The sequence below is a fragment of the Grampus griseus genome (genome assembly GCF_964374135.1).
Source record: "Grampus griseus genome assembly, chromosome: 17".
In the NCBI taxonomy this organism is placed as follows: Eukaryota; Metazoa; Chordata; class Mammalia; order Artiodactyla; family Delphinidae; genus Grampus; species Grampus griseus.
Genome location: NC_139011.1, coordinates 19017460 through 19029830, shown reverse-complemented (window position 1 = coordinate 19029830; position 12371 = coordinate 19017460). Strand labels below are relative to the sequence as shown.

The 12371-nt window shown below is 36.8% G+C and overlaps 1 protein-coding gene across 1 annotated transcript in view; it reads right to left on the bottom strand.

Moving 5' to 3' along the window:
* ENPP2 (ectonucleotide pyrophosphatase/phosphodiesterase 2) overlaps positions 1-12371 on the bottom strand; it is a 107799-nt gene that overhangs the window by 46667 nt on the left and 48761 nt on the right. The window contains 5 exon segments of the mRNA XM_082674440.1: positions 1539-1594; positions 8765-8884; positions 9638-9717; positions 9932-10029; positions 12140-12200. Coding sequence (XP_082530566.1) covers positions 1539-1594; positions 8765-8884; positions 9638-9717; positions 9932-10029; positions 12140-12200 — 415 coding nt within the window.

The window sequence follows — 12371 nt, the reverse complement described above, 5'->3', positions numbered from 1 at the left end:
CCTTTAAAGTCTAAGTCTATGGCTGAATCTGGTTTTAAATTTTTAAATTTTCAGAATCTATGATGTGTAGATTTCCTTGACATATTAAATATTAAATTATTAAATACCTGGAAGTATGACAAGTTTTTTTAAGTTCTAAAGAGATTTTTAAAAAAGAAAGAAAGAAAATGAATCCAAGTCACTTCCGGGATATAGAAATAAAAGAATAGTCTGAGAAGCAAAGCAAACTACAGACATCTTTGGAGCAAAAAAGCTACCTTCTTATAAGGTTTGAAATGGGTGGAAAAAATTACCATTCAAAACCGGAACACTAAGGCTTTTCAATGAAGCTCTGCGGCAGTTTCGGGGGGTAAAGGGTGGGGACTAGGTATTAATTGTGCCGTTGGCACCTCTCCATTCTACCAGCCAAATATGTTGTGGAGCAGAAGAAATCACTTCTATAAGTATCAATGGCAATCAAAGGTTAAAAAATGTAATGCATAAGATTAAATTGGTAAATCTACATGTCATTTCTAACATATACTTATTTCTCAACAGAGAAAATCTCTTTTTAAAAAGGGGGGTGGGAGACTGTTAAGGGACACTCTGTGTTAGCATCAAATCACCAAACCCAATTTCAATTTAGCCCTTCAAATCTGAAAAAGCTACCTTTATTCCTGAATTTGGAGAATATAGACGGTACCCTCCTGTGTTAATCTGAACCTGTGATTGCTCTCAGCTCACTACTGTTACAGAATAGTCATATTTTTGTTACGGCATAAGAGGCAAATATGGAAACAGCTTTAGGTGGTTAAAAAAAATAAAGATGGAAAGAACATCTCAGTGGGAACAAAATCCCCATGAAAGTTGAAACAGATTCCTTTTCTTCCTAAGGAACCTCAAAAATAATCAACATGTTGACACTTTTATTAGGTAAGTTTCATCTTAAGGCTATTTTATGAACATTAACTACTAATCCCCCCATCACCTCTGCGGGGAAGAGAAGTAGTTCCTTTTTTCTTATTAGGGAAATCCTGGAGCTCAGTGGGAAAATGGGGTGGAAACAGAGACTTCCTCTTGTCTCCTGTCTGGAGTTTCCAGTCTCTAGACCACTACATCAGCTGTCTGAGACCATATTCAATTTTTAAAGTTGTGAACCAAAATAAATATAGAATGTTGTAATATATTTATAGAAAATGATAATTCAAATCACAGCAATAAATAGCCTGAGAAATATACATTCCCTAGTTGCCAAGTTACCAAAAACCTATAAACAGGGACAGAAAATTCTAAAGGGTGACTAGATGTAGGAGAGAAAATCTTCCTTACATTCTATTAAGAAAAGATGGGGGAAAAGAGAGAGAAGAGAAAAAGAGAATGGAGAGGGAAAAAGACAGAGAGGATCTCTTAAAAAAAAAAATGGAGGGTTATTTTGAATCAGAAAATATTCATACGTTGGAGTATGTTAACATTTAACTGAAGTGAAATCAAATTGAATGAATGTTTCTTAAATGGAATCATAATTGTAATTTTACATTGACAAAATAGAGGTAACTTACACAGACCAGAAGAAGGTCCCAGCTTTCACCCCTTGCTTGGTGGCTGTAATCCATAGCTAATGAGGAAAATATAAGAGGCTTAGAACATATTCTGGGTTTGGGTCAAAGAAGAAAAAGGTTTTAAAATATATTAGCTCAGATATGTTATACTTTACCATACCCCACCATAAATTTCCCAATATTTGCAACCTTTTTTTTTTCACATCTGGAAGTCAGAATTATTCTTTCCATAAATGTTATTCAATACATTCTCTGCAAAAGCTTTCAAGCTCTGCTATGATTATAGTGGCTCTTTTTTAAAACACTTTTATTTCATCTCAAGAGTCTCTTCTGTACCTGTCTTTTCTGATCATTGTTTTGAACATTTCACTTACATGGCAGAATTCTGCTCATCAAAGGACCCCGAGTGACCATATGTTTCCCTGACTGTTGAAAGCCTACAGAGGAAAACCCTAATTTGGCACACAGATGCCAGGATCTCGGAACCTAGCTTCGTCTTGTTTTGTTTGAAATGAGGTGAATGAAATGGGGAAAAGGGGCTATTTTTTATTCTGGTTTTCCCTTTGTACCTTTTACTTAGCCTTTTAGTAAGTGGAATTTTAGGAGTAAATTCCTGGGATAAGTTAGGTGAACCAAGCATGTCATTAAGGCTTTTAAAATATTCTTTCCAGGGACTTCCCTGGCGGTCCAGTGATTAAAACTCTGCGTTTCCACTGCAAGGGGCATGGGCTCGATCCCTGGTTGGGGAACTAAGATCCCTCATGCCCCGTGGAGTGGCCAATATATGTATATTCTTTCCAGCTCATGCTGTTGGGAGGTAGAAGATACGGCAGTTAAGAACCTGAGCCCAGCGACCAGCTAGCTGCATTTTAAGCCTTGCCTCTGTCACTTACTAGCCTCGTGATCCTTCAGCTAGTTATTTAAGGTCTCTACATTCCTTTAAAATATAGATAATATTACCTAGCGCATAGGATTATTCTGAGCTTTAATGAGTTAATACATGTAAAGTCCTTAAAAACAGTGTTTTAGCATTTGGTAAACACTAGATCAATTTTCATCTTAATTATTATGCATTAATGGAAATAAATATAATCCAGTTATTTTCAGGACACTAAAAACAACTTAGAATGGCCAGTGTCCCATTGAATAGAAGTCCGCGGAAGAAACCCCTTAGCTTTAGGAGGCAAACAGGAAAAAGAAGTGTAGCTTGGTTTTTTACAAGACCAAAACAAAAATGGTCTACGAGTTGCAACCAACCTCCTTTCTGGTTTCTTTGTCTCCAGAATTTGATAGTGTTTTACTTACTCCAGTTAAAATCTTTGTTTTTGAGGAAAGGGGCAATTTGGAGGTGTGGGGCATTCAGGAGCTTGGCCACGGCCTCAGAAAGGTCTGGAACGCCTGGCCTGGGAGAATTCTGCAAGGATTCCCAGGCCCCTGGGGAGGACTGGAAACCCCCAGCTCCAAAATCACAGCTGCTGTAGCTGGCAAGTGAGGGATGGGGCAGGAGAGCATACAGCACCCTCCCAGATTCCTGGAGGGCTGAGCTGTCAGCGGATGTCATTAGCATGGGAAAGGTGGAGTCCTTGTCCCATTAGGATGGACCAGAGAGATCAGGACCTCAGATTGCTCTAAGCATCTTACCAGGGTTTGGTCCAAAGTATCCTTCTGCTTTACAGATAAACTCTGGCATTTCTGGGTATCCTCAAGCCAAGGAGGACTCAAATGGGTCCTGGAGTTTCATACAGTCTTGTGTCAGCGCCTCCTTTAGCAAGAAGGTGAACTCAAACCGAGTCCTGGACACCCTGCAGGTGCCTCAAAGCCACCTCAGATCCCAGAGAGATCAGTTTCTTATATTAAGTGATCTATTCGCATACTTATTTTAGTTTCAGAGACACATCCTTGGTGCACGCACAGCCAAACAACTTCCTAGAAACTGTGGTGCCTTGACATTTCCAAGGAAGTTGTATTAGGCAATATTTGGCAGATATGAAATGTAAAATCAATCTGGGGTTTTCTAACGGAAAATTTTTTAATAGAATTTTGTCAAATGATGACCCTACATTTTCAAAAGTTATATTGTGGAATACATGCTGATGTTGGCATTATCAGAGCAACAGGAAGCCCTATAAGTAACTTTTAACTTATTAACCCTCAGGCGGAATGATCACCAAAGGAGTCTTTGCAATGGTATAAGGAAAGAGCACTAGGGGAGACGACAGATGTGAGGGTGCTAAAATTATCCCAGTGGCAAAATCAGAATCATTGGTTTTTTGTACTTGTCTGTACTTCCCCAAAATTTTGTAGTGACAATTAACATCTTGGTAATCAGAAAAAAAAAAAAATTAACCGGTTGTGAAAAGCAATGTGAACTATGAAGACAAGCTAAAGGTAAAATTTTTTTATTTATGTCTTCCAAAAAAGATGCAAAAAATTCCTCCCTGCTTCTTGGTACAAGTCGTGTTGGCCGCATTTTCTAAAAGAAAATTGGGAGCATGGTCAGAAAAGTGCAAAGAATGAACAAATAAGAGAGAATACTTGGAATTAAAAAAACATTTTAAAATCTCAAAGGAAAGGACCCTAGCAGTAATGAAGCTGGTCGGTCAAAGGTCTGGCAAATGGTATGAAACTGAAGCATGAAGAAAGTTTCTTAAGTTAAATCAGATCATGAGCAGTTATAAAAGTTCCTTTGCAAGTTATATATTATATTTCAGAACTCTAAAGTTAAATCTAGTAATTACAGAGAAAAAAGTGCAGTAAAATATTGGTCCAAAGGAAGATAAATGAAAAGGAGCCTCTTGGTCTATGAAGTGGAGGAGGCGCAGGGGAGGGAGAATCATAAAACAGAAATCATAAAACTAGTTTCTTGTTAATTCAGAGAAATAGGAATTATAATTTCCCATTTCCCATTCTGAATTTGAATGTAATCTGTATTTCCTCAGCGCTGGGCCAAACAACACAGCTAAAAAATAATTAGCTAAGAAGACACTGAGTCTGGCCTTCCCACCTTTAATCCCAGTATTTCGTCCATTGCTTTCCTTTATCTAGAGGCAGAGTTTTCAACATTTGTGTCCTAGATGTTACATTTTGAAAAGGGGACAAATGGAAATAATATTGTACCTTCTTGATATGTTATCAGGAATAAAAAAAAAAAAAAGAAAAGAAAACTCCCACTGGGACCAGGAGCATTTAAATGCGAAATCCAACACTTTCTCAAATTCAGGAGAATATGCAGCTGTGGGAGAACGGGAGATGTTTTAAAAAGGAAAACATGCAAAAAAACATTTTTGAAAACCATGAACTACTATTGTAGTCTTCCTAGCAGTTCTTTGCAGGGAAATTATTCCTTTGCATTCTAAAGCACAGAGGTAGAAGAAATAGAATTCTGGGACACCAGAGGAATGGGCGGGGCCCTAGTATCAGCAGGAGTAAATCAATCGCTGAGATTCAAGAGTAGGAACAAACTAAAGATGTGAGGGTTCGGGGATGCAGCAGAATAGACTGTGAACCAGTGTGGCTCTTTCCAGGTGATTAGGGCCAGAAGAAGGTGAGTGACGAAATCCAGGAAGAAGTACAGGCAAACACGCCTCAGATGGGGCTGTAGAACAGTTCAATCCAAAACATAATAAATGGACACCTAAATGTGTTAGGCTGTGGGTTAGGTCCTGTGAATAAAGAGATAAATAAATCAAGTCTCTACCCTCATGGGGCCTATAGACGAAAGCAGATTATGTGAATAATTTCAAATGATATGGTCACAATTATGATAGAAATAACAAGAAAACCCAAAAGTGGATCCCTGAGCTTAGCGAGGGCTGAGGGAGCTTAGTGAAATCTACTTAGAAAAGGTTGCTTACAGTGAAATTTGAAAGAGAAATGAGCCTGGCAGCAAAGGGACCAGGAGAGTAGAGTCTATCCTAGGTACATTATGATACAGTAAAATGAGAAAGAAATATAGATTTATCGCAGTATATGGAAAAGAAACACAATAAAGAAAAGGTAAAATTTTCCTGGAAAAAATAAAAAAGAAAGTCACCTGTTAGACAAAGTGGTAAGCAAAGACTAACATTTTCCATCAGGCCAATCCCTTTGGCCTGGAAGTTCACTCCTACTCTAATGTCATTCTTCTTCTCTTTGCTATCTCTTTCTTGAACCTGCCATCTTTCCTGTGTTCTTACACTACAGTAATTCACAAGGATGGTCTCAGGACCAACTCATTGCATCACCAATGCTGGCCGAAAACCACCATAGGTCCAGCAACTTGAGAAGTAATAGGAATGCTACAAACTAGTAAATAAAACAAAAAAGAAGCAGACTCACAGATATAAAGAACAAACTAGTGGTTACCAGTGAGGAGAGGGAAGGGGAAGGGGGCAATATAAAGGTAGGGGAAAGAAGGGGGGTTATTATGGGATTATCTGATATCGTGTGTGAAACTTTTGAAAATTGTAAAGCACTATAGAGTTTAAAGAATCTTTCATTCAATTAAATTTTTTTTTTAATTTTTAAAAAGAATCCTCCTTCCTCCAGAAACTATGGCTCCAGAGGACTTGCACCATGGTAGGGTGCTGGACTCATCTCTCAAATCGTCACACGTAGTGGGCCCTGTGGAGTCTCACTCACTCTCCACCTCTCTGAGTCCAGCTTTGAACGGAACAGGCAATTTCCTCACTGAGTTATCTTAGTATTAGAAATTGCAGGATTAGAATGGAGAGATTTTTCAAAGAAACAAACACACTTATGGCACTCTGTTAAGAGTATGGAACATACTTTTGTAATGAGAAAAAAGTAAATAGTTTCAAAACAACATGAAAAGGAATCCCATTATAATATGTAGGAGAAATGTAGGATCGTACAGTGAATGACAACTTTTAATAGTGCATTCTGAAGATCAACAAATTAAAAGCAGACTCAACTTTGCTAAAGTGGCTATATCAGGGTTTTAAAAATAAAATTAAATTATAGAAATTATTTTTGGAAGTTGAATGGCGCAATTCAAATTGAATGGACACTACAAATGCCTCATGTCATATATAAGATTTCAAACTAGAATAAGAATGGTTCTTATTCACCATTTAATATGACTCATATATTATTTAGCCAAATGTCTTTCATGGTTTAATCACTCAGTAAAAAATAAGTTGTTTGACTTAATTACCTGTTTAAGATTTTTATAAATATTTTCTCTACTCCAATTATTTTTTCACTGTGAAATATACAAGCCTCTTACGCTTAAGGAGTATTTATTAAGGCTCATCTTTTCTTATAGCACTTATAATTTCTTAGACTCATACTGTAGTTTCTTATAGTTCCTGTCCATATATTTTTCCTATGTGCCAAGTTTCTATAAAACATGTTTTTAAATGATATCTACTGTGCTCCTTGGATTTCTTATGGTGGCATCTTGTTCAAGAAGATAGACAGAAACACAAATCAGTTTCAGTGCAAATCTCCGTCAGCACTAGGGAATTACTAAACTTAGTGAAATGTGTCGTCTTAGAGAGTTAGTGAGGAAACAGGAAAACAGGGTTAAAACAGACTTCACTTCATTGAGCAGGTTCACAGCTTTCCGTCTGCTCTGTTTCTGCAGGAGTTAATGAATATGTGGACTCATCTTCTGAGTCATGCCAACCCAGAGGAAGCCTAATATCCACACTCAGTGGAAGTTGATCCAATTTGATAAAATTACTATTTATATCCTTTGTGGTTCTTCAAGCAAGTTTGCTTCCATGACAAAATTAATATAAAACACCAACTAGCAACAGCTCTTGACAGAACTCAAATTTCAATTATTTTATTTATACCTAAAATCTTCCTCCATCATAAACTTTGTTTGGGAAATCCACACTGTAAACAAATTTCACTTTGCTTACAATGTAAGACATCACAGACTTCTGGGAGTCTAGCCTGAATAAAGACAGCAGAATCAGAACCTCTGATAGAAAGAAACACTTCTACAGATATACAAGTCTTCCAACTTTTTTTTATGGGCTTTATGAAAAGCCCATATTTAACCATGCATACTGATTATGCAATATGAATTTTTTTGTCATAGATGACCTTTTCTCAAAGAGCAATACCATTTTTTTCATACTTTATATTCTCTATTTAGCCCATAGACTGAAGCAAACATTTCCAGGTAGGAGATCATTTGGGGATGATAGGTACGTGGATATGTGCAGACTGCCCACGCTTCATGCCATGGCAGATTGCACAAAAGCCTCCCAGCCCCCCTTCCCACCAGTGTTCCAGGGAGCCGTGGCCCCAGTCAGAGTAAACATGAGATGGAACCATTTGCCATCCTTCTCCTACGTGTTTCTGATTGACTGTGTGTACTGGGATGTGTTCCTACGGGGATTCGGATCCTTCTACCCAGGGTCACATGCACTTAGTTCAATTCTGCACATTAAACAGCTGGATTTATGTTGCTGCTTTGCTCACCTCTGACCAAAGCAAGCTGCCTGACCGTACACATACACACAGTCACAGGAAAAATATTGTGCAGAAAGCCACCTATATCCCTTTTTACTTTCTGCCCAGCCATTTGATCTGAAGTAAATAGGATGATTTCTTTCAAAGTATCAATCTGCTGGTCCAGAACCAAGGTAGATTCCACTTATACGTAACTTCCAAGATTTTTTAAAAAATGGATTAAACAGAAGAATTCATAAATTTACTGTGGGTTTCATTGAGATTTTTTTTCCCAGCAAGTTTCCCTGTTCCTGATCATATGGCGCTTGGGCTAAAATTTTGTGGCAGTCATGTCATTCACTTCTTTTTCATTGTGTCCACAAATCTAGTAAATCAATAAGATCTGAGTATTCCTTCTTCAAAATATTTCTGAAAGTTACCCCTATGTCACCATTTCTACCACTGTCACCCTAATGGAGATCCTTATCATCGCACACTTTTATAATCATAACCTCACATACACACATGTATAAACATAGACACATAAACATATGTATATACAGTATATATACATTGCATACACACATATGTTAACACATACGTATATATATACATAATACACATGCACATACATATTATATGCACATATAGATACACATATATTATGTACACACATACACACATATATATATACAATATCAAAAGACAGAAACATTGCCAAGTATGAGGAAATTAAATGCATCTTTTCAACAGGTAACAAATTTAGGGGTGGGTGAAATGTTTCAAGGCATAGACACACAAAAAAATGCAAAACTCACCGGTTGACCTCCCCACCACCTATGATTAAATTTCTCTCGCCCTCGAAGATGGAAAGTGGCATCAAATACAGGATCATACATTGAATTGCCAACAATTCCATGTGATTCTGGATATAGGCCCTTTGTGGAAAAGCAAATTTATTGTCAAAATAATCCACACATAATAGTTCTATCATAAATTTTCTTGTCATAGAAGGTTTTATAACAATATTTAATTTCCAATTTTATATAAGACATATATAACCTCTATACGTGTCTGTCTTAGCAAACAGGAATATTATCTATGGACTAATTATAAGCCATCTGTGAAACTTGACATGATTATAAGAAATTTAATATTGGGATGTTTTTTAACTGTTGCATTTAATAAGATGACGATAATTTTTATTACAATAAATTACCCCTTAGAATGAAATTTACTTATGTGCCTCCAAAGTTTCTAAATACACTATTCCTTTTTCCTAGGTTTTATTTCTACTCCAAACAAAAAATAACTAAATAAATTATATTTTTTAAAGAAGAAAGCAAGGTAGAATTGGGAGTATCTGAAAATTTAAACATAGCAGCTCTGAAGTCAACATTTTTTATTTGAAAATTCGGAAAATAAAGAATAGCTCCTGTGGTATTTGAGAGGTTGAATGTATATATGCAGACAGAACTGCAGCTGAAAAAAAAAAAAAGGTTTTAAAATTGCAATGAAGTTCAGTCATCCACAGAGTTGTAAAAGGCATTTACTATAAACAACTGATACAGGTAAGATGAAAAAGAGAAAGATTTTCTTTGAACACTAAGGAACATGTTTTTTAAATCTCTCTAAGTCATTTCAGCATGAAATCAGCGCTTTGATTCTACACCACTTGAAAAAATACTTACAGTGGCCAAAGTGTATAAGTTAGGGAAAGTTTTTGTCGGGTACACGGGCCTCATGTAGGGAGAGTGAGTGCCACAGGACCCTAGAAACAGAATTCAGGTATAAGAGCAAGAGAACAACCAGGAATTACCTCATGTATGCAAATCCATTCTATAAATGAGCAAAGACATGTGCTACCTTCACTTTTGAACTTCAAATGGTAAAGTCATGTGTCCATACATCTCAAAACCGACAGCTAAGTGGCTACCGGGCAGATCATGGATTACAGATAAGAACACAGTATGAAAATGACTTACTTAGTTTTTCAATGTTAGGCATGACCTTGCTGCCTTTCTTCATGTACGATGCACGGAAACCATCCACAGAGAAGATGATTAATGGAGGGCGGACAAACCTTAAACAGTAACACATTAAGCTTTAGAAAAATTATTGTCACAGCTTTGCTTTATGCCTAGTCATTCTCAATAATTGGAACCGAGGGTTTCCAAGATGAAACTTCAAGTGAGGATTCTGTACAAGCCTGGGCTTCTAGCCACATAACATTTGTGGCAACTTAAGTGCAGAGTTAAATGACCAGGGAACGGACTGGACTCCAGATTTCCCCTAATGTACTTTCTCCACTGCTGCCTCTTGCACTGCAAACAAGGTTTTTCACAATGTAAAAAGCCGCTATATTTGCCTGGAATATTGATTCTCCCGTTTGCTACCTGAAAAACTCCTATTCATTCTTTAAAATTCAGCTTAAGATTTCCTCTTTCATAGTATTAGGTGTCATGCTTCTGAATCCCTTTAAGATATTAATTAATACCTCTTTTATCATTCATATATACATTATACTATATTATATTGCTATATTAACATGTTTACCTTCTTCACTCGTTTCAAAGCACAGTTTGTGTCTTATTCATCTTTTATTTTGTGGACCCATAGTAGGGCTTCAACAAATATTTATCACATACAAGAAAAAAGGAAGGAAGGAAGGAAGGGAGGGAGGGAGGGAGGGAGGGAGAAAGGGAGGGAGATGAAATTAATAGCAGTAGTACTCCTGTCACTAGAACTAAATACTTATACAAAAATTATTTTAAGTTTAATTACAAAATAATTTCAAAAATAATTAAAATTGTTGAAGATCTAAAAATCAATCAATAAAGAACTAGACTATCCACCTAACTAGGGCAGGACTGATGAAATAGGCCTTTTGTTATATTCTAAAGATACAGTTGTTCGATCAGACTTGAGAATGCTAAACTATGTGCAAAACTGTTTCTAATAGTTTGAAGATAATTCAGCAAGCACGGGCTTGAATTTACTTGAAGCTACATTTCTTATGAGGCATTTTAAAAAATATTTATTTATTTATTTGGCTGTGCTGGGTCTTAGTTGCGGCACGCGGGATCTTCATTGCGGCATGCGGGATCTTTTTAGTTGCGGCATGCAGAATCTTTAGTTGCAGCATGTGGGATCTAGTTCCCTGACCAGGGATCGAACCCAGGCCCCCTGCATCGGGAGCATAGAATCTTAACCACTGGACCACCAGGGAAGTCCCAAATGAGGCATATTTTAAATGACTCATTTAAAATAGAGTCACATATAAAGAACTTAGAACAATACTATATGAGTTCATTATTATCATAACTATTATAATTTTACGCTTCTACCACATAGACTGCTTTCACCTCCAAAATAACTGAACACATTTTAAACATTCAGAAACTATTGCCATCCCATTCTAAAAGTCCAAAGAAGTTCAAGTAGCTCATGAAAGTTAAAAAGGAGACAAAAATAAAAATATTTAAATTCTTGGATTTTGTGTCCCAGGCTCTGCTGCCTAAAATGAAAAGAACTCGATCAAATACATTCATGAAAACACATTTGTAGAACATTTTATTTTCTGCCAGGCATTTTAAGGGTCCATGAATTTGCAACAGTTTCCTGGAAGGCGTAATAAGTGTCTTATGCTGGTCCCACTTGAGCTGTGGGGTGTCACTCAAGTTTGGCTGTATCCCAGCAAAGCAGGGCTGTAGTGGTTTGTCAAGTTTCTGTAGCATCTGGTAGGAGTTACCATCGCAGATAATATTTTTGAGACATTCTGTAGTCCTCCCTTCAGCCACCCCACCACCACTACTGTCACCAAAAAAACAAAAAGCAAAAGCAGCACTTCAGGAAAAAACACAGGAAAACAAACCAAATCACTGCCAGAAATGTTTCTTTTCTTCTTCAGCATTATCTATATATACTTCGTAAAATCTTCAGCTAAGGTGAGATACAGAGGATATTCAGTCTCTGATATGTGCAGGTGATAGGAGAAAAAAAAGTTTTTTAATTCCCTACTTCAAGATGTACATTCCAGCATTCGACTGGTAAATTACTCAGAAGTACTCATAAGTTTGCCTATATAAGAGGATTTCAGTTTTACATTGTTTTTAACTATTTACCCATCCATAGCCTGTGATATTTTATCAATAAATATTTAAAACTGTATAATATTCATAAAATGCACTCACCCTGCAGGACATTCTGGGGCCTTTATTTCCTCACAGTCATCATCTACCCAATGTGACTCTCCTGTAAGGAAAAATGGGTAGACTTTTTGATGAATCTAATTATAAATATCCAGAGCCTTGAAGTGTATAATTGCAGGACCTCTGTCCTGTTTGATACTCATTGTTTATGGGACGCCATCTAAAAAGAACTTCTGAAATAAAGCCTAGTGTCTGTTTTGGCTTACTAAACTAC